This window comes from Capra hircus, chromosome 11, assembly GCF_001704415.2.
Source record: "Capra hircus breed San Clemente chromosome 11, ASM170441v1, whole genome shotgun sequence".
Taxonomy (NCBI): domain Eukaryota; kingdom Metazoa; phylum Chordata; class Mammalia; order Artiodactyla; family Bovidae; genus Capra; species Capra hircus.
In genome coordinates this window covers 62,224,833-62,248,496 of record NC_030818.1, presented here as the reverse complement: position 1 = coordinate 62,248,496, position 23,664 = coordinate 62,224,833, and the positions used below count along the sequence as shown (strand labels likewise).

The window sequence follows — 23,664 nt, the reverse complement described above, 5'->3', positions numbered from 1 at the left end:
GCAGGCTACAGTCCATCAGTCACAAAGAGTCGGATATGACTGAGTGACTGAGAACCAAGTGTTCAGTAATAGCATCATGAAAGTTACTCAGTTGTGTCCAGCTCTTGCGACCTCATTGACTGTAGCCTACTAGGCTCCCCTCTCCATGGAATTTCCCACCATTGAGCCACCAGGAAAGCCCTTAATTTTAAAGTACTTTTAATGCTAAATGCTAACCATCATCTGACAATGCAGAGTTGCCACAAATCTTCAGTTTATAAAAAATTCAGTTATCTGTGAAGCATAATAAAATGAGGTCTGCCTGAATTCTTCTGTACTCCACTCACTCTAAGAAACCACTGTCACAGCAAATGTTATGCAAGTTATTAATCTCTAAATTTCAGGGGGAAAATATGTCATACATGTAATAAATAGATCACTGTTTTTTAAAGAAAGAATAAAAACCTCTTATTTTTCTTATTCTCAATTGATCAAACATATTTTATTCAAAATAGCAGCAGTGATGTCCTTGATTATATATTAACATATATATTTTTATATGTCTGTGTATGGGTGAAATGAATACCAGCAGTGACATAAGAGATGTTTTGTTTTGTAATTATAAAATAGTTGACTTACCCTTGAAGCAATATAGTGGTATTTTTTTTTAACTTTTGTTATATGTTGGAGTACATATACTCCAATACAGTGTATTAGTGTTGGGTGTGCAACAGGGTGATTCAGTTATACATTTATATGTATCTCTTCTTTCTCAAATTCTTTTTCCAATTACATTGTTATAGTATAATGAACACAGCTCCCTCTTTTTTTTTTTGAAAAAAAGGTTATCTTTTATCTATTATGGTTATCTATTTAGATTGATGTACCTGCTAATTTTTGCTATTAATCTTTTTTTTTCTTAGGCAATAAGCAATAAGGACCAGCATAGCATATCATACACCTTGTCTCGAGCACAGACAGTAGTGGTTGAATATACTCATGACAGCAACACTGATATGTTTCAGGTATTATAACATCTAAACATTTTTTCTTAAAAAACAAAGGTTAAAAACCTGTTGTAATTGACTTTCGCTGTGGTCAGCTTAAAGGTTATCACACTTAATGCATTTCATTAAAATATATTTTGATTTCTAAACCCCATGTATAAAAGTCCACATAGCATGGGTAAGAGATGGGCTCTGATATCAGAATTTCTGGTAAACATTACTTAGCCACACTCTGCATCAGTTTCCTCCTATAAAGTGAGATAATAGAACTTTCTTCAGATGACTATTAGGAAGCTTAAATGTGTTAGTCTCTCTGAAGTATTCAGAACTGTGCCAGGTACCTGGTCAACACTTAGCTACTAGTATTGGTAGCTGTAAAAATTATTATTATCTATTATTATCCAAAAAAGAAACCAAGGGATATTTTATACACATTTATGATCTTTTTTGCTATTACTTCTCACTTTCTTCTCTAGGCAACTAAAAGTACAGTTTCTGATTATTCATATCATATACGTGAAGTTAAACTTTCTTCTCAGCACATATTTGGTCAAAGCTAATGGTATAGTAAGTTTTTATTTCTCTCATTCTTTGTACCAATCCAGTACTGATGATTTTATAAATCAATGATAGAAAAGCCAAACCTTAAAGACATAAGCAAGATTCTTGATATTCATGACATCGTCTCTCTCAATATTAGGTTTTTGTAAAGCCTTGGGCTTTTTTGAAACAAACTTAAATAGGATATAAAGTGCCTCATAATGTTGTTCTTATAATTATTGTCCCAATGACTTTACAGTTTTTCTTAAATTTATGAGATAAAATGAAGATAAAAAGGCCTGGAGGTGTCTTTGCTGTAGTCAGTAACAAAATATTTCTTTAAAGTCACTTTACAGTCAACCCTCTTAATGGAATGCTGAATTTTTTAGAATAGTAGAAATATTTTTATTTCCAAAGGTTTAAGACCATTTTCTTTAGTTATCGTATTCTTAGAAATAAAGAAAAGGAACATCCAAATGTTACATTTTTTTAATCAATAAATTTCCCCCTAAAACTATCCAGACTAAATAAGTCTTTGTACTTAGTGGCAGGATAAAAACACTAGTTTTATCTGAAGTGTGTTGATAAAAGGAATTCTTAAAGCTCAACTATGCAAAGAGCAACTTCAGAGTCATCCTCTTTGTAAAGGGTCAGTAGTTTTTCTCATTAACAATTTTCTTTAGCTTTTATGATACTACTTATTCAGTGTTAGTTATTTTTGGCTGTGCTGGATCTTCATTGCTGCGAGCAAGCTCTCTCTAGTTGCAGTGAGTGTGGGCAGCTCTGTTACAGTGAGCGGGCTTCTCATTGTGGTGGCTTTTCCTGTGACAGAGCACAGGCTCTAGGCTCATGGGCTTCAGTAGTTACAGTGCTTGGACTTGGTCGTCCCATGACACGTGGGCTCCTCCCAGACCAAGGATCAGATCTGTCCCCTGCATTGGTAGGCAGGTTCTTAACCATTGTACCACTAGGGAAGTCCTATGATACTACTTTATAACAAATACATTAATGAACTGATTTCTAAATGTTTAATACCCTGTGATAATTGTCACTTTTGCCTTCTTTTCCACCGATTTCATTTTTTCAACTTTGATCTTTCAAAATGAAATTAATTTACTAGCTAGTAAATTTGAAGATGTTTTTACTTCACTGACATCTCATCCAGCAGAACACTGTTCAAGGAAACTTGTCTCTAAAATATGGCCAAGAACCAGGAAGAAAACAGAAAAGACATTTAGGCATATCAAATAAATGCCACAGAGTCCATATACTGAAATTCCTTTTCTCTAACTCCCTAGAGAATCCCTTAGGCCACCGCCAAGAACCTTTTGAAGTACTGTTCTTTGAAGTTTGGTTATCTGATTTCTCAACCCATAGCAGAATTAAGAGTAGCTGGTTCAAGGAGGAGTATGCTGCAGAAACAAGTATACCCATCAGCAAGAAATGAGAGTTAACAGCCTGACAGAAAAGACAAGAGAAAATCTGTGAAGTAGACATAAGACCTCAAAGCATGGCTTTGTAAGGTTTCAACATAGGGATCAGTGTTCTTCTACACCTTTATAGGACCCAAAGACATCACTGCACTTCAGCTTAATAGAAACAGTATTCATAGTGTAATGTCCTGGAGTCATCATAGAAGATTTACTTTTATGTTCATTATGTTCTGTTAAGGAAACTAGAGTAATATGTGGTAGACATATTTCTATCCCAAGGGGTTAAAATTAAAATCTGCACCCACTTAGAAATCTCAGCCATCCTAAACTCTTCATTCTTAAGGGTTTCCTATATTCTGGGTTGTAAGTTCCTACTTAATTCTGTGCTCTAAGTGATTACTACATTAGAGGAAATTGGACAGGTTGGTTTTCAAGGGTATAGATGCCCCCAGAGTTAAGTGTGATAAGTTTGAGCTTTAGAAATTTCAGAGGCTTGATGATTTCACCCTATTGTTTGTGCCTTTGAGTGAATTTTCCTCTGTGTTCCTGTCAATAGTTTTATAGATATTTCTTTTTCTCTTAGATTGGCCGGTCGACTGAAAGTCCCATTGATTTTGTAGTAACTGACACAGTTCCTGGAAGTCAAAGTAATTCTGATACACAGTCAGTGCAGAGCACCATATCAAGATTTGCCTGTAGAATCATATGTGAACGGAATCCCCCCTTTACAGCACGGATTTATGCTGCAGGATTTGACTCATCAAAAAACATCTTTCTTGGGGTAAAAAGCTTTTTTCCTAAATGTTGCCTTTCACAACCACTTCAGTTTCCCAGTTTACAAATAAACAGAAGCTATTTTTCCTGCTAGGAGAAGGCTGCCAAATGGAAGACATCAGATGGACAGATGGATGGCCTGACCACTAATGGCGTTCTTGTTATGCATCCACGCAATGGGTTCACAGAAGACTCCAAACCGGGAATATGGAGAGAAATATCAGTGTGTGGAAATGTGTTTAGCCTGCGTGAAACCAGATCAGCTCAGCAGAGAGGGAAAATGGTGAGTACTAAGATGTAAACTTCTTAATTACAGTAGACTTCGTAGGGTGAGTTGGACTGAATGCATTACATATTCCCCAAAACTATTAAATCTTTTGCTGATACAAAGTACAAAGTGTGGCTATCAAGCTCTGACTTCCAAACACTATACCAGGAGGATAATATCCTAGTTTTTCAATGAGGACACTCTAAAAATATATTCTTTTATATTTTGTTAATATATTTTAAAACCTAAGCTTTCCCAATTTAAACAACACTCTGTGTGTATTTTCTACTTGTCTCTGTATATCTTTGACCAAGATATTTACCAAATTGTAAATATTAAGCCAACTGATTAGTCAGATGGTTTAATCATAAATTATCTTTACTATAACTCTGAAAAGATGTGTTACTGCTTAATATTTTATCCTTGATTTTGAAACCTGTATTTTTCATGACTGCCATTCAAGTTTCTTCAATAAACAACCAGAGGAAATCTCGATTCTTGAGTAAGGAGCTTGTAAGACCAAAACTCTGAAGTAAAAATCCAAAACTCCGTGGTGAGTGTGTTTTTTGATTCTTGTTTCTTCTAGGTGGAAATTGAAACCAATCAGTTACAAGATGGCTCATTAATTGATCTCTGTGGCGCAACATTGCTGTGGCGTACTGCAGAAGGCCTTTCCCACACTCCTACGGTGAAGCATTTAGAAGCTTTAAGACAGGAAATCAATGCAGCGCGACCTCAGTGCCCTGTAGGGTTCAACACACTAGCATTTCCCAGCATGAAGAGAAAAGATGTTGTTGATGAAAAACAACCCTGGGTGTATCTAAACTGCGGCCATGTGCATGGCTATCATAACTGGGGAAACAAAGAAGAACGTGATGGAAAAGATCGTGAATGTCCTATGTGTAGGTCTGTTGGTCCCTATGTCCCTTTGTGGCTTGGATGTGAAGCTGGATTTTATGTGGACGCCGGCCCTCCAACCCATGCGTTTAGCCCATGTGGGCATGTGTGTTCAGAAAAGACAACTGCCTATTGGTCCCAGATCCCGCTTCCTCACGGTACTCACACTTTTCATGCCGCCTGTCCCTTCTGTGCACATCAGTTGGCTGGTGAACAAGGCTACATCAGACTTATTTTCCAAGGACCTCTAGACTAACAGACAGTTGTCCTCCAGGACTACATTAAACATTTATAAGCTAAGTGATCTGGGCTTTCCAACCTGTTGTCCACGTCACAGTTTTTCTGCTCTGGTCGTTTGCATTAAGATGAAGATTTTTTAAAAACATTTGTAATAAATAGTAGCAATTTCTGAGCAAAAATCTGGGAAAATCAAGCAAAGGAATTTTTGAAAGTACCAGACTTCTGATTTCTGAGTTTTGAAAATATATTTTGAGGAGAAAAAGACATAGTCTAATTTGATGCCTTCCTTTTAGTGTTTTTGAATCACCCATCCTCAGTGTTGAAAAATTGTTTTGTATAACTGAGGGTACTGTTGGTTCAAACTATGTTAGTTTACAGTTTGTTGCAAAATTGTAAAATACAGCAACATGTATATTAACTTTTTTCTATTTATCTTTATTATAGAAAATATCTTAGAATGTTCCTGGTAGAGTAGCATGGTGACAGTGGTCTCACACTCCTGGTGAGAATGGTAGTTTAGCAAGCGTAGCTCAAGGATTTGCAGAGTTAGGAAGAAGGACAGGAGAGACTCTCTCCCCACCCCATTTAAATATGAAATTTGGTAAATTAGAATACTTTGTAAAAACAGATTCATATTAATTACCACTATGTAAGAGGTGTTTGTTTTTAACCACATTAAAGGTAATCGGGAAAGAATTTTTTCCTTAATGTTTCTTCCGAGTATAGTACTATAACGAAAACTTAATGCTAAGAAACATTTTATATGCTCCTTTGAAAATGCAATTTAATCTAGATTATCTATTTTTCTCCCACAATAACTAATCTGTTTTTAGTATCAGCAACATTTGGCAAGTTTATTTTTTAGATATAAACTGTGGTTCATCTGTTCACTGTTTCTAGAAAAAAATCATTCCCATGAGAAAAAGCATAAATTAACAAGAAAGGAGAGTGACTTGATTTGCTTTTAGAAGAAGAATGCTGAATTAGCTATCCTGTATTTGGACTTATTCAGGTGTTAAAAAACGTAGAAATATTTGAAGGGTTGAATGACAACAGTGCTTTTTTGTTTGTTTGTTTTTTTAAATTTAACAGACCAGCCTTAACTGTGGGTTTGAATCCTAAAAGGACATTTGCCACAGTGTGACTCAAGGAAGTATTTGGTTGGCAGGTGAGCACCAGTGACAGCCAAATAGAGGGACATACTTGCATGGTCAGTTTATTCTCCATTTCCAGTAGTTCTTTGGTTTCAGAAGGAAGAAAACATTTTCTCTCCCTTTCCCCCACCCACCCGTTCTTGTTTTTGTTTTTTAATTCCCACAAGGAAAGTATAGACAGCTGCACTACATCAAACGCTTTGTGACACTTGTAAAAATCAGTACACTTTTAGGTTAGACAGAATCATTTTTTTAATCTTTTGATTTGTTTTCCTTTAGTTCAAAAAGTTGTATTATACTTAATTGACTCTAGCAAGATTTTGTATGTGGTAGCATAGCTTTAATTTATCCTGTTATGATACTGTTCTGAATTTTCTTTTGGTTTTTAAAAAACAAAACCTGTTGCTTGGAAGCCATGAACTATCTTACTTTACTTCAACTTGTCAAAATTCACTTGTTTTAAAAAAATGATCATTTGGGTTCACTCAGGAAATGCATGTCAGGAAACTTGTATTATAAGTTGACTAGTTGTGATGTACCAGTAACTGCTGTTACTCCTTTTTCAAAGAAATACAATTGATTTTGAAGTTTTTTAGATTGTCACATGCTTTGTGACTAATGCAAGGAAATCAAGTCCTGTGTTGTATTTGTTCTAGTCATTTCTATTCAGGCTATATATTGTAGCTAATTTTTATTTGCAATTAATTTATTCAAACTAAGTAAATACTTTTCAAAATAGATACTTGAATTTGTTTCTGTGAGTTCATTTTTCCATAACTTAGAATGGGAAACCAGAAGTGAAAACTTGTGGACAAAACCAATCCACACGCCAGAAATACTCACTTGAAATAGGTGAGGAGTTTGCATGTAATGTAACTCTTTATTCTCTGGTTCTCTTAGGAAGGTATCTCTTCCCTGTTAATAAAGGAACTTCTTTAGTGGTTGAGTAATTGCAGCCTTTTTCTAAGTTAAACCCTGCTAGAGAGATAGCTGTTAGTAAGCTGCATAACTAGACTGTTTAAGCAGTGCCTCAGTATTCATAAAAGGTTCGTGTTCTTCCTGAGGTGTCTGAACTTCCTCCTATCAATTGGGAAAAATCTGGTTCATTTTCTGTCAAATTAAAGTTATGAAAACTTAGATAATTTAAGTCATTAGTCATATGTTTTTCTGTTCAAGCATCTTAATTACTCAAGCAGTTTAATTATTAGACATTTTGCCAATGACTAATAGAATACTTTTACTTACTCAGTTGTATTAAGGGAATGTCAGTATTCTGACCAAAAAGAAAAAAGTTGTGTTTAGGTGTCCTAAATGCATTCTCAAGAAAGATAGTATGAATGGCTCAATTCTTTTATCAGAGTGATCTTAATATCTAAATCTGTGTTTGATTAAGATCACGTCTTGAGCTGTGTCTGACTCTCTGCGATGCTATGGGCCGTGGCCCACCAGGCGCCCTCTGTCTGTGGCATTTCTGGGCAGGATTTCTGGAGTGGGTTGTCATTTCCTCCTCCGGGTTATCTTCCCAACTGAGGGCTTGAACCCATGTCTCTGAGTCTCCTGCATTGCAGGAGTTTCTTTACTGCTGAGCCAGCGGGGGATGTCTTAGTCACTCAGTCGTGTCTGACTCTGCAGGCCCAGGGACTGTAGCCCACCAGGCTCCTCTGTCCATGGATTCTCCAGGCAAGAATACTGGAGTGGGTTGCCATTCCCTTCTCCAGGGGATCTTCCCAACCCAGGAATTGAATCTGAGTCTCCTACATTGTAGGCAGATAGATTCTTTACCTTTTGGGCCACCAGGGAAGCTCTCCTTAATCCATACAGGGAATTAAATTTCCCCTTTATCTAAAGTGTTGAGGTCATGAAGCAAGATAGGGTAAATATCTAGAAAGAGGAGTTCTTTACCAGGTTATCTTCTTCAAGCTGTGATTGCTTACTTTCATCATATAAAAATCTTCTAGTACTTGTGAGGCAGGATAGAAATAAATACTCATGTAAACATAGAATCACATCTAACATGAGTACTCCCACTCCACTCGTCTTCCAGAAGAGTGCCCCAGAAACCATGCGTGATGCATGACCTTCTGACACATAGACTGAGAGCACCCGTGTAAGTCCATCCGTAATTCAACTTTATAAAATAAATGTAATTTATTTTTAAACTTTATAAAATTAATGTGACATGTTGGCCCCTCATCCCAAATGATCATCTTAAGTTAACTGAAGGATCTGTGATCCATTCTTTGATGTTTATGTTCTAAGCATTAACCCTGTAGCAAATCGGATCCCTGAAACACTACCTAACCCAACTGTGTTATTCCATCTCCCACTCCCACTTTCAGAATTACTCCCGTGCAAGCATACGCTACGGTCAGGCCCTCAATTTTACTCCCACATTCTTAGATATTTGAATATCCACTGTGCACCAGGCCCTATTCTAAACACTGGGTGATACAGCAGAGAAAGACAAAAACCAAAACCCTGGCTTCGTGGGGTTTGTGTTTTAGTCAGAAAGATGGAAATGAACAAGATAGTGTAAAATTACAGTATGATAGATAGCAGTGCTGAAGGGACAAATAATGCAGAAAAAGGAGATACAGGTGTCATGTGTGATTTGTGTGAGTGTGTGGAGTGTTTACAGTATTAAGTAGGAGGGCAAGGACTCCACTAGAAAGTTAATATTTGAGTTAAGATCTGAAGGAAGTGGCTACTTAGAAGAAGAGCATTTAGGCAGAAGGAACACCGATTGCAAGGGTCCTGACCCAGGAGCATGCTTGAAGTTATTTTGTGACAGGCAAGAGGCCAGTGTGACCGTGTGGGTAAGAACAGGGAGAAGAGGAACAGGTTAGATCCAGGAGGTAAAGCAGCAGAGGAGGAGTGGGGTCTGGGGATGAACTAGATCTCGGAGTGCCTCCTGAGACTTCTGGCTTTTATTCTGAATGAGATGGGGGCCCATGGGAGGATTTTGAGCAGGGGAATAACATGCTCACACTTAGATTTTAATAGGATTCAAGAAGGCGATGGCACCCACTCCAGTACTCTTGCCTGGAAAATCCCATGGACGGAGGAGCCTGGTAAGCTGTAGTCCATGGGGTCACGAAAAGTCGGACACTTACTGAGCGACTTCACTTTCACTTTTCGCTTTCATGTATTGGAGAAGGAAATGGCAACCCACTCCAGTGTTCTTGCCTGGAGAATCCCAGGGATGGCGGAGCCTGGTGGGCTGCCGTCTGTGGGGTCACACAGAGTCGGACACGACTGAAGTGACTTAGCAGCAGCAGATTGAAGTGGAGCAGGGAAACCAGTTAGGATTACTGTTGCAGTAATCCTGGGGAGAAATGATGGTGACTTAGGTCAAAGTGGATGCAATGGAGCTGGTTTGAAAAGTAACTGGAATCTGGGTATATTTTGAAGACAGAGCTGACAATATTTGCTAGCAGGTCAGATAAGGGGTATGAAAGAACGAATAGGAGTCAAGGACAACTTGGTTTAATTAGCCTGAGTAACTACTAGAAGGATTAAATTGTCGGTTAGTGAAGTAGAGAACAGTTTGTGAGGGAGGGTGTACTGGTTGTGGAGCTTAGTCTGGGACAGTCAATGGAGGCTTCTCTTAAACAAGATATTTACCGAAACCATCTCTGCTTTTGTCTTTTAAACTACTGTCAACAGTTCCTAATTATCATGATCAGTGATCCCCATGTATCCCATGCTAGCTTAGAAATAAAAAAGTATTCCTCCCGGTTAAGGGCCATCTTCCTTTCATTAAAACAGAGTGGGAGTACCTCTGTCTTTGCTTTGTCTGTCCTCTGAGGAAGCACAGTTCTATTTTCAACCACAGTAGCTTCCTTTAGCCATCATGTTCTGATACAGTTTTTCTCCCTTATTCATATATACCTTTGTCCTTAGCTCTAGCCTTTTTTTAAAAAAAGTTTTCAGTTTTATTGAAGCTTAATGTTTTGCTGCTTCAAATCCTTCCGGGCACCGGTAGAGCACAGTGGTGTTTGTTTTTTAATTTGAATATTTAAATGTTAACAGAAAACAAAGTATTCTTGAACCTATTTTATAAGTCCCGATTTTAATATCCAGCTTCCCTTAAGGAAATATGTCTGTATTTGATAATATTGTCAGAAAGTGCAGTAAAGAAGATAAAAAAGAGTTTTTTTAGTAATCATTGTAAACTATTATGTCCAAACATCCTGTTAGATGCTATGTTGGAAACACTGGTTTGTTTAGAGTGGTGTTAGATTGTTAGCCCAGCTATGTATGTTAAAGTACAGCATGAAACCTCCTCACAGCTAACATTTGAGCATTTGCTGTGTGCCTAGCACTGTTGTAAATGCATCATTCTAAGTATCTTACTGATGTTTAAAACTCAACCTTAGGAGATAGGAACTATCGTCTTTTTTTTTTTAATTTTATGGACGTATAGTTGATTTACAATGTTGTATTTCTGCTATACAACAAGATGAATCAGTTATATATATATGTGTGTGTGTGTTTTATATATATATATACAGATCCACTCATACATGTATCCACTGTTTTTAGCTTCTTTCCCATATAAGTCATTACAGAGTATTGAATAGAGCTCCCTGTTCAATACAGTAGGGACTTATTAGTTAGCTGTTTTATATGTAATACTGTGTATATGTCAGTCCCAGTCTCCCAATATATCTCCCCCTTACCCCTGTAACCATAAGTTCATTTTCCACATCTGTGTATCTCCATTTTTACAGTAGAAACCAGGCAAAACAGTGTCTTGTAATTTGCCCAAGAGTCACATGTCTCATAACTAGAGGAGTCAAAATTTGGAACTTAGAAGTCTTGCTCAATACTTATGTACACAGCCACCACATTTTGCTGTCCGCTTCCCCCTTTTAATCAACTTTAAGCAATTTTTCAAAAATGATTTAAGATGGCTTATAAAAATTAACTAAGGATATTAAATGTCAATAGTAAAAATTTTTAGAACAAAAGCGAAAGAACTTGGTATTAGTAACAGAATGCGAGAACCAGCAGTGTCATGAGTACATGAATAGTTTTAATGAAGGCCTGTAAACTTGCTCAAGGTGAGTCACAAATTGATCTCATGCAAAGATGTTCAGTAGGTTATTCAATAAGGGGTATTATGATCCATGCAGCTGCTTGGAAGTTAAAGATAGATCCACTGCTGCAAAAACTTGTCATCATTTCTGGTTCTGCAACCAGAGAAATTCACATTCAGGAAGTAGTGCCATTCCTTCATGTAACTAGTAGATTCATGCAGTATTTGTCTTTCTGTGACTTGCATACTTCATTTAGCATAATGTCCTGAAGGTTCATCCATGTTGCAGGATTTCCTTCTTTTTTTAAGGCTGGAGAGTATTCCAGTGTGTACGCACGTGTGTGTGTGTGTGTGTGTGTGTGTATCCATTTGTCTGTTGGATATATAAGTGTTCCACTTACTTGTGAATAGTGCTGCAGTGAACAAGGAAGTGCCAATATCTCTTCCAAGATTCTGATTTCAGTTCCTTTTGATAAATACTCAGAAATGGGATTACTGGATCATAACCATAGTTTTGCTTTCCATAATGGTTGCACCATTGTACGTTCCCACCTAGAGTGGGCAAGGGTTCTAGTTTCTCCACCTCCTTTGTCATCTTTCGTTTTTTGATAATAGCAACCTGACAGGTGTGAAATGATATATCATTGTGGTTTTGATTTGCATTTCCCTGATGATTAGTGAGAGTGAACATTTTTTCCTATACTTGCTGGCCATCTGTATGTTGTCTTTAGAGAAATATCTATTAAAGTGCTTAGCCCATTTTTTGATCAGGTTGTTTATTTTACTGCTGAGTTATAAGAGTTAACTTATCTACATGGTTTGCAAATATTTTCTCTTATACCGTAGGTTGCTTTTCCATTCTGTTGTTTCCCTTGATGTGTAGAAGCTTCTTAGTTTGGTGTGTCCCACTTGTGTACTTTTGTTTTTGTTGCCTGTGGTTTTAGTGTCATATCTGCTGCTTCTCCACTTTAATGATGGAACACGTTGAAAGGATTCTTTCCCAGGTTGATACAAGAACAGTCATGATGCCTGGCATATGTAGATGGTCAAAAACTATTTCTTACATAATTACAGAAAACTGGTAGAACTCTAAACTGTTAAACTGTCCAAACAGTCTGAGTAGGAGATTTACAGAAACAGTCAAAAGAATTAATGTTACAGAAGCTGTATATTTAATCAGAAAATGTGTGTTCTTTGGCTGAAAAGACAAAAATGGAAAAGGTGGAGATACTGAAAAAAGTGACAGTTACTAGAATGTTGACAAGGCAGCAAGGAGAAAACCCATGGATGGTGTCAAAAGAGAACAAAAAGAATTATCCTGGAGAAAGAGAAGTACCAATTATAGCCCCAAAGTATGCCATCCATAAATTCAAGATTTTGTGCCTTTTATTGGTTAGTGAAGGCATATAAACCAGCTAAGATTGAATGGGAAAATTAAGACCTGCCAATCTTTGAATTTCCTAAAGTTGTGCTATATCATATTGCTGTATAACTATTAATAAAAATATAGAATATAAACTAGAAGCCATCTTGGAAATTAAGTTACATGTGAGAAATCATGGCCTTGTTAGTAGCTACTGGTTGGTAAAATCTGGTACTAGAATTTTGATGCCCTGTGTCCTCTAATACTCTTGATTATCATGAACTTGATTCACTAAGATTCAGTTAAATCCCCATGTTTTGTTTGTTGAGGTAGAGATAAGTACATTGCACTTAAATTGTTTTTATTTTTGAATTTAAAGTGTCAGCAGCAGAGTTAAAATGTCAACTCATTGTCATGTAAACAGTGGTTCCCAAAAGTAGAGGGTAGTCAGTTTCTGAATTCTTTTCATTAAAAGGCTACCTAGTTCTTTGTCTCTTTTGCTATCTCACATATAGGGTCATCGTTACCGTCTTTCTAAATTCCATATATATGCGTTAATATAGTGTATTGGTGTTTTTCTTTCTGACTTACTTCATTCTGTATATCGGCTCCAGTTTCATCCACCTCATTAGAACTGATTCAAATGCATTCTTTTTAATAGCTGAGTAATATTCCATCGTGTATATGTACCACACCTTTCTTATCCATTCATCTGCCGATGGACGTCTAGGTTGCTTCCATGTTTTAGCTGTGGCTGATTCAGTCAATGTATGGCAAAAACCACTACAATATTGTAAAGTAATTAGCCTCCAATTAAAATAAATAAGTAAATTGGGGAAGAAAAGGCTACCTAGTTTGGAAATGACAGAAAAGAAAATCAAAGAATTGTTCAGTAGTTTCACTTACCGCCCTTTGGTCTCTATATGAATCATTCGACCAACAAGAGTGCTCACTCAGTGACAAGGCACTTACTTTGCTTTTTTATTTGTTGTGAGGTTAGCATAGTTGTTTTGAATACCACATCTCTGCAGGAATGCAACACATTTAGATATCCTTCATTTTCAGTAGGCTCCTTGGTCAGTTGACCTTTGGAAAATAAGTTATTTGAAGTAGTGATTGTGATGGCACTTTATTGTCAATTCAGAATTTTTCTTAGTCCACAGTGTAACTGAATAATAGTTCAGTTCATTCGCTCAGTCGTGTCCAACTCTGCAACCCCATGAATCGCAGCACACCAGGCCTCCCTGTCCATCACCAACTCCCAGAGTTCACTCAGACTCACGTCCATCGAGACAGTGATGCCATGCAGCCATCTCATCCTCGGTTGTCCCCTTCTCCACCTGCCCCCAATCCCTCCCAGCATCAGAGTCTTCTCCAATGAGTCAACTCTTCGCATGAGGTGGCCAAAGTACTGGAGTTTCAGCTTTAGCATCATTCCTTCCAAAGAAATCCCCAGGTATATCTCCTTCAGAATGGACTGGTTGGATCTCCTTGCATCCAAGGGACTCACAAGAGTCTTCACCAACACCATAGTTCAAAAGCATCCATTCTTCAGCGCTCAGCCTTCTTCACAGTCCAACTCTCACATCCATACATGACTACTGGAAAAACCATAGCCTTAACTAGACAGACCTTAGTCGGCAAAGTAATGTCTCTGCTTTTGAATATGCTATCTAGGTTGCTCATAACTTTTCTTCCAAGGAGTAAGTATCTTTTAATTTCATGGCTGCAATCACCATCTCCAGTGATTTTGGAGCCCCAAAAAATAAAGTCTGACACTGTTTCCACTGTTTCCCCATCTATTTCCCATGGAGTGATGGGACTGGATGCCATGATCTTCGTTTTCTGAATGTTGAGCTTTAAGCCAACTTTTTCACTCTCCTCTTACACTTTCATCAAGAGGCTTTTTAGTTCCTCTTCACTTTCTGCCAAAAGGGTGGTGTCATCTGCATATCTGAGGTTATTGATATTTCTCCCAGCAATCTTGATTCCAGCTTGTGTTTCTTCCAGTCCAGTGTTTCTCATGATGTACTCTGGATATAAGTTAAATAAGCAGGGTGACAATATACAGCCTTGATGTACTCCTTTTCCTCTTTGGAACCGGTCTTTTGTTCCATGTCCAGTTCTAACTGTTGCTTCCTGACCTGCATACAGATTTCTCAAGAGGCAGGTCAGGTGGTCTGGTATTCCCATCTCTTTCAGAATTTTCCACAGTTGATTGTGATCCACACAGTCAAAGGCTTTGGCATACTCAATAAAGCAGAAATAGATGTTTTTCTGTAACTCTCTTGCTTTTTCGATGATCCAGCGAATGTTGGCAGCTTGATCTCTGGTTCCTGTGCCTTTTCTAAAACCAGCTTGAATATCAGGAAGTTCACGGTTCACATATTGCTGAAGCCTGGCTTGGAGAATTTTGAGCATTACTTTACTAGCGTGTGAGATGAGTGCAATTGTGCGGTAGTTTGAGCATTCTTTTGCATTGCCTTTGTTTGGAATTGGAATGAAAACTGACCTTTTCCAGTCCTGTGGCCACTGCTGAGTTTTCCGAATTTGCTAGCATATTGAGTGCAGCACTTTCACAGCATCATCTTTCAGGATTTGAAATAGCTCAAGTGGAATTCCATCACCTCCATTAGCTTTGTTCGTAGTGATGCTTTCTAAGGCCCACTTGACTTCACATTCCAGGATGTTTGGCTATAGATGAGTGATCACACCATCGTGATTATCCAGGTCATGAAGATCCTTTTTGTACAGTTTTTCTGTGTATTCTTGCCATCTCTTCTTAATATCTTCTGCTTCTGTTAGGTCCATACCATTTCTGTCCTTTATCGAGCCCGTCTTTGCATGAAATGTTCCCTTGGATCTCTAATTTTCTGGAAGAGACCTCTAGTCTTTCCCATTCTGTTGTTTTCCTCTATTTCTTTCCATTGATCGCTGAAGAAGGCTTTCTTATCTCTTCTTGCTATTCTTTGAAACTCTACCAACAACACAAGAGAAGACTCTACACATGGACATCAACAGATGGTCAACACCGAAATCAGATTGATTATATTCTCTGCAGCAAAAGATGGAGAAGCTCTATACAGTCAATAAAAACAAGACCAGGAGCTGACTGTGGCTCAAATCATGAACTCCTTATTACCAAATTCAGACTGAAATTGAAGAAAACAGGGAAAACCGCTAGACCGTTCAGGTATGACCTAAATCAAATCCCTTATGATTATACAGTGGAAGTGAGAAATAGATTTAAGGGCCTAGATCTGATAGATAGAGTACCTGATGAACTGTGGGATGAGGTTCGTGACATTGTACAGGAGACAGGGATCAAGACCATCCCCATGGAAAAGAAATGCGAAAAAGCAAAATGGCTGTCTGGGGAAGCCTTACAAATAGCTGTGAAAAGAAGAGAAGCGAAAAGCAAAGGAGAAAAGGAAAGATATAAACTGAATAATAATATCAACCTAAATCCCAAATCCCAAGTGCTCATAAAGTTGTCTGAATCTTGTATCATGAGGGCAGATCTTCAGGTGGAGAGAAAAGAGTTAAATTGGGCTAGATGTGAGAGAAGACGTTTCCACAGAAAGGCCATCAGAGACCTATTTAGCCGGTAGGAACTCCCAAGGCAGGGAATGGGGTCTGGTGGCAGCTGAGAGGGTCATGGGAGGAATTGTCTGCTGTAGATCTTGGTAACATGTTAGTTTCCCAAAGTAATTCCTTCCAAAGTTGAATTTATATTAGGATTTGGAATGGGAAGTTAGAGAACTTGCGGCCCCTACCAGGGAACCATAGTAATTATCCGAATGTCAAGGTATGGAAATTATAGGCAAGAATCATAACATCCAAAGACAGGCAGTTGCTTGTATTCCCCCTACCTCGCAATCAATTTCTCTCTCCCTCTCTTCTCCCCACTGTGTGTGCATGCTAAGTTGCTCAGTCATGTCCGATTCTTTGTGACCTATGGACTGTAGCCAGCCAAGCTCCTCTGTCCATAGGGATTCTCCAGGCAAGAATACTGGGGGCTCACATTCCAAACATGTGCTCCCAATTTTGGTACAAGTATAGGTTCTCATGATGACATTTTTAAAGAAACAATGTTCACTTAAGTGTGTTAATTCTAACAAGTTCGTTAGTATAATTTCTATATTATTCACACTGAATGAATGCAGATGTTAATTATATTTTTGATTGATTTTATTCAAAGAACTGAACTGTGGCAAGAAGCCCTGAGTCAGGTATACTACGCAATGTTGGTATTTAATTGTAGAGATAATGTAGTGAAACTGTGAAGTGATCCTTATGGTGTGATGAAATGAAAGTCAAAGATACTACTCTTGGGATGTGGCCTTTTGCAGAGAAGCACTAAAAGACCATTTACTGCTTTGCTACATGTTACAGGATTTTTTTTAAGTTTGAAAGTTAACAATTAAGAGTTTGTTTGAAGGTGCTTTTATGGTTTCATCATTGCTGTTAACTTCAAATACGGCCATATTTATTTACCAAAGTGTTTTAATTCCTCTTTAAGTACAAAAGAGCCATTGAAAATGTTGTCTGGGTGGAATTTCACAAAAACAGGAATTCTTCAGACAAGGCATGAGTCCAGGCCTTAATCCAGTCTGGCCTCAGATACTAGTCGTTAGATGTTCCTTTATCAGAGTCGGTAACAATGAGCAGTTATTCATTGTAAATAAAATAGAGCCTAAGAGTGAGGGGAGGGGGAAAATATCAAGATACACAGTTCCCCTTTGGAGAGGATCTAGTTATACTAAAGCCAGCATTTCCTGTAATTTTATAACCTACTTTTATGTTTAACTCCCTGACTGTGTCTGTCATGAATCTTACTACCTGATATCCTATGGGAACAGGAAAATCCAACCCTTTGGCATCAGTTAATACTCATTCTACCTTAGTTCCTTAGGACTTTGGTGCTAGTCCTATGTGGGGAAATAGACTTGTAAGAGCAGATGGTCCCAGACTAATAAATTATGGTCTCATCAATTGGGGAGGTCAGTAGCTTCTTTGATACATAACAAAGGCAAAGAACCTTAAATGAATTATTAAGCTATCTTCAGTCTAAGGACCTTTTTAATCATTCCATGGCTAATGGAAATGATATTCCAAATTATTCATAGCTGAAACACCTCTGAAAGTTTGGGGGACAGTATAGTTTGGAGAACAGTTCAGAGAAATGACCCAACATGTCAGATTCCCTAACAACAATTTCCAAAGAACTGTCTCTATGGGCCTGTGTTGGAATTTAATTATATGTTGACCTGTGTCACTAGTTTAAACATCTTTTTGATCTGCAAACATGTTTGGTTGTGTTGGGAATTCAAACAGAAAATCTATCTTAACCTTCTGACACATTCCTTCATTAGGAATTACACCTGCTTACCAAGGAAATAGACTACCAAATCGGAGAAACGTGACTGAAAGACTTGATATAACATGTGGGTTTGGGTGGACTCCGGGAGTTGGTGATGGACAGGGAGGCCTGGTATGCTGCGGTTCATGGGGTCACGGCAACTGAGCAACTGAACTGAACTGAAGTTTAAATTTTCAGCCTGAGAATGTTACATTAATATAACTTTTGTCATTTTCATTTGCTCATTATGGCTGACATTTTGAGCTACCAGTTAGCCTTCTGGGTTCCCAAATACCCTTGGTCTGATTTCTAAGTACACTTGTAACCACAGGACCCAGCATTTACTAGAGAAGGTGTCCACAAAAGCAAGAAGCTATCTTATTCCAGAAAATCTGTTTTATGACTTTTTGTTTGTTTCTCTTTTATGTGGAAAGGTCTTTACTTGGAGAACTTTATAAAAGTAAACAATATGGAATCTTAGATGGTGACAACTTCATCTTCCTGATTGGCAAGAATACACAGACTTTAAGGCCCTCTTTCATTTGCTTCTGTTTGCATGATTCCTTTCCAGCCAGCTCAGCATTTCTGAAATGCCAGCATTTGCTTTGTGCTTTCTCGTGTTGTATCTAAGCAAACTAAGCTTATATGGGTACCAACGAGGTAATGCCTTGCTTTTATGAAATTCCAGAAGACTAGCTCTCTAAATGAAATCAGAGATTGTGGAGTTGGTGTGATATTTGATCTAAAATTTGATCTCCTTTCTGGACCAATTATTTTTTCATGGAGAAAAACCCATTCTGTGACCAGCAAACAGGTACCAGGGGCTAATATATACTGGAATGAATGGATAAGAAAGAGTAAGTAGTGTAATGCATCATGATCAATATGATTAGAAAAATAGCTCAGAGCAAAATTCTTTTCGATGTCTTCAAAGAGTGATGTGGTTTGGACCTATATGGCTGAGACAAGCTATTTATCTGATTTCATGCTGTTTCTCTAAAGGTAGAGGGCCTTTGGCAACAGAGTTAAGGCTACCCTCTTGAATGGAAGTCTGTGCAAGAGAATAAAATAATTGCAGGAGACAAAGTTTTGATCCTTCATAAAACTTGAAGATGGGAAGAGTAAGGATGTCTTGCATAGAGTCAGCCTTCAGTGAAATATTCACTGAATATTTGAGCAAAACTGGATCCTTCATGAAGGATGAAGGGTCATTTTTAGTTTTTCACCAGCCTTGGGATCATAAGACAGGAGAGAGGAACTTCACTCTTGAGTGGAGTAGGAGAGTAATGAGGGTCTTTGCTGCCGGTTGTGATGTACCTTTATCTCTCTCCTTCTGTGGGAGTCCTGGGGAAACCTCAGAGTCTGTTGACAACTTACATTGGAAAGCAAGAGCTGATTTTAATTTGGTCCTTTTCTCTGCGTGAACATCAGAATTTACAGTGCTCTGTGAAACTCAGTGATTTTCTTTTAAAAAATTAAGATGTCTGGAGAGAGGGATTCTTTCATTTCACTCACCATGAGAGCTGTTGTTCCACTGAATACCTTCTAATTGCCTGACTAGTCAGATATGTTTATCCACTGGGAAGAAAAGCGTGTCTTGAATACCAAATCCCTACTTTGGGTTCCTTTAGTCAACAGAAATATGTTGAGCATCTAGTGTGTGAGAGGCACTGAAGATATAAAGATGAATCAAATTGATGTGGTCTCTACCCTCATAATGATAAAAATCGAGTAGAAGGGAGCATGGAAGCAGGGATTCCCTAGTAGCTCAGCTGGTAAAGAATCCACCTGCAATGCAGGAGACCCCGGTTCAATTCCTGGGTTGGGAGGATTCCCTGGAGAAGTGATAGGCTACCCACTCCAGTATCTTTGGACTTCCTTTGTGGCTCAGCTGGTAAAGAATCCACCTGCAGTGCAGGAGACCTGGGTTCATTCCCTGTGTTGGGAAGATCCCCTGGAGAAAGGAAAGGCTACCCACTACAGTATTCTGGCCTGGAAAATTCCACAGGCTGTACAGTCCATGGGGTCACAAAGAGTGGGACACAACTGAGCAACTTTCACTTTTCAAGTTAGCAATTACACTATGTGTAAGTACTATGACAAAATAATGCTCTTTTAAGAGCACGTGGGAGGGGCACCTAACCAGACCTGGGAGGTCAGAGAAGACTGACCTGAAGGAAGAAGGAGGCAGCCAAGGATAGGGAGGGGTAGAAGATGGGGGCAGTGGGAAGAGGATTCCCAGCAAGGGACCAGCTTGTGCAGAGACTGAGCACCAATAGGGAGCAGTGCATATTTGAGGAACGGAAATTAAATTGGCTGAGTGGTGAGTGGGCCTCCCAGGTGACTCAGTGATTAAAGAATCAACCTGTCAATGTGGGGGAGACGGGTTTGATCCCAGGGTCGGGAAGATCCCCTGGAGAAGGAAATAGCAACCCGTTCCAGTATTCTTGCCTGGGAAATTCCATGGGCAGAGGAGCTTGGTGAGCTGCAGCAGATGGGGTGGCAAAGAGTTGGACATGACTTAGCAACTAGACAAAGTGGAGAGTTTAGAAAAAAGCAAGGAAGGAGGAAAAGATACAGGCAGGAGACTCATCAGACAGGGCTTTTGTAAGGAAAGCCAGGTGTTCTTGAGCCTTATCCTGATAACCATAGGGAGACAAGGAATGGCAAGATCAGATCTGCACTTTTGAAACATCACTTTCTGACTACTGTGGAGAACAGTTATGCAAGCCTGGATGCAGAGTCAAAAAGTTGCAGGAAAGCCCAAGTGAGAGGTATTGGGGAACTGCAGAGGAAATAGCAGTGGGAATGGAGAGAGGTGGATGGATTCTAAATATTTAATGCACTTAAAAGTAAACGGGAAATTCCCTGATGGCCCAGTGGTCCACTGCACTTCCACTGCCAGGGTCTGGGTTCAATCCCTGCTCTGGGAACTAAGAGCTCATGAACTGCAGACCATGACCTTCCCCTCCCAAACCCACCACCCACCAAATGTAAACTTGGTAGGACTTCGTGAATCACCAGATTACATAGGAGCCATGACTCTGACTCAGGCAACTAGATAGATGGCAGTTCATTCCCTGTATGGGATAACAGAAGAGCAGGTTTATAGGGAAGAGCAGGAAAATGAATGTGATTTGAGATCACTGTTAACTATCCATGATGCTATTCTGTTGGCACTTAAATGTATGAGTGTGAAACCCAAAGTAAAATCCACCTTGAAGATACGAATTCAGAAATCATCAGCCTTAGGTCTTACAAGTGACTGAGACATCCCAAGAAGTTGTGAACCATTCAGGTGGAACAGTGAGATGAAGCGGTAGAGTGGGAGAAGAGAAACCCATAGCAAAAAGAGATGTCAGAGGGAAAATATAGAAAACTAGAAGAGACCAACGATGTGGAAGTCAAGAGAATGTGGTTATAAAGGGCTGGTTTACAGCGTCATGTTGTTGTTCAGTTATTAAGTTGTGTCTGACTCTGCGACCCCATGGACTGTAGCCTGCCAGGCTCCCCTGTCCATGGGATTTCCCAGGCAAGAATACTGAAGTCGGGTGTCATGCCTTCCTCCAGAGGACCTTCCCGACCCAGGAATTGAACCCACATCTCCTGCATTGGCAGGTGAATTCTTAACCACTGAGCCACCAGGAAAGCCATTACTGAGGAGCAAGTAAGTCAAGGGCTGAGAACTATGCACTGGATTTAGCTACAAGGAAGGTGTTTGTTACTTTGACAACTGCATTTTCATAGAGTGAGAGAACAGAAGCCATTCTCCAGAAGTCTGAGGAAACCTTGAGGGTGAAGCAGTAGAGACCTGGAAAAGTCAAATAGCTTGGTTATGGAGGGGAGGAGTTGGAAAAGGAGAAGCAAGGGAGGGAAGAGAGGAAGTAGGAAACGGGAGAAGTGTGAATGGGAGAGGAGGAGAGGGGAGAAAACGACAGAGACACAAGGGTGAAGGAAAGATTTATGTGTTTGCATATTAGAGCTACTTGGTCCCATCACTTCATGGGAAATAGATGGGGAAACAGTGGAAACAGTGTCAGACTTTATTTTTGGGGGCTCCAAAATCACTGGAGATGGTGATTGCAGCCATGAAATTAAAAGACGCTTACTCCTTGGAAGGAAAGTTATGACCAACCTAGATAGCATATTAAAAAGCAGAGACATTATTTTGCCAACAAAGGTCTGTCTAGTCGAGGCTATGGTTTTTCCAGTAGTCATGTATGGATGTGAGAGTTGGACTGTGAAGAAAGCTGAGCCCCGTAGAATTGATGCTTTTGAACTGCGGTGTTGGAGAAGACTCTTGCGAGTCCCTTGGACTGCAAGGAGATCAACCCTGGGATTTCTTTGGAAGGACTGATGCTGAAACTGAAACTCCAGTACTATGGCCACCTCATGCGAAGAGTTGACTCATTGAAAAAGACTGATGCTGGGAGGGATTGGGTGCGGGAGGAGAAGGGGACGACCGAGGATGAGATGGCTGGATGGCATCATGGACTCAATGGATGTGAGTCTGAGTGAACTCTGGGAGTTGGTGATGGACAGGGAGGCCTGGCGTGCTGTGATTCATGGGGTTGCAAAGAGTCGGACATGACTGAGTGAATGAACTGAACTGAACTGAACTGAAGGATGTTTGAAGGCTGAAAGGAAGGAGCCGGTGGAGGATGGAAGGTAATGGATAGAGTGTAGGATGTAGGAAATTGGATCCATAGCAAATGGAAAGAATTAGCCTGAGACAAGCTAATTTCATTGTAACTGAAGGAAAGGGAAGAAAAAAATGGTGTGGATATAAACAATATTCGATTCAGTTCAGTTGCTCAGTCGTGTCCAACTCTTTGCGACCCCATGGACTGCAGCATGCCAGGCTTCCCTGTCCATCACCGACTCCCGGAGCTTGCCCAAACTGGTGTCCATTCAGTCGGTGATGCCATCCAACCATCTCATCCTCTGTCGTCTCCTTCTCCTGCCCTCAATCTTTCCCAGCATCAGGGTCTGTTCTGATGAGTCAGTTCTTCACATCAGGTGGCCAAAGTATTGGAGCTTCAGCATCAGTCCTTCCAATGATAAATAATGTTGGAGGTAGGCAATTGACAGAAGTTCTATCTAATGATTTCTTACATCTTCCTTCTGAAATGAGAGAGGAAAGTGGGAGAAGGAAGAATGGAAATTGGAGGAGCATGAATGAGGTTTGAAGTGGCTACTGGAGAGAATAGAGACACTGCTGGGCAGCACTAAGGACCAAGTAAGGGTATAGAATATACTAGATATTGGCAGCAATCTGCTCAGTCGTGTGACTTGACCATCAGCATTTGAACCCCCAGAATTGCTCTGGGGAGAAAGTTAGATGGATCTGATATTGTTATGTAGTTATGTTGGTTCCAAGTGACAGGAAACCCAAATAACAGTTTCTTAAGCATAAAAGAGGGCTTCCCAGGTGGCGCTAGTGGTAAAGAACCCACCTGCCAATGCAGGAGATATAAGAGATGCAGGTTCAATCCAAGGATAGGGAAGGTCCCCTGGAGAAGAGCATAGCAACCCACCCACTACAGCATTCTTGCTTGGAGAACCCCATGGGAGAGGAGCCTGGCAGGCTACAGTCCATAGCGTTG

At 39.4% G+C, this 23,664-nt stretch overlaps 1 protein-coding gene across 4 annotated transcripts in view; it reads left to right on the top strand.

Moving 5' to 3' along the window:
- Positions 1-7,040, top strand: part of PELI1 (pellino E3 ubiquitin protein ligase 1) — a 58,035-nt gene extending 50,995 nt beyond the window's left edge. For 2 of the 4 annotated variants that reach the window (XM_005686798.3, XM_013967837.2), the window contains exons 4-7: positions 903-1,004; positions 3,543-3,740; positions 3,828-4,016; positions 4,588-7,034. In XM_005686798.3, the coding sequence (XP_005686855.1) occupies positions 903-1,004; positions 3,543-3,740; positions 3,828-4,016; positions 4,588-5,154 (1,056 nt within the window). In that variant the 3' untranslated portion in view covers positions 5,155-7,034. Of the gene's footprint in view, positions 1-902; positions 1,005-3,542; positions 3,741-3,827; positions 4,017-4,587 lie in introns of all 4 variants that reach the window. The other 2 variants (XM_018055418.1, XM_018055420.1) reach the window with 2 other exon arrangements.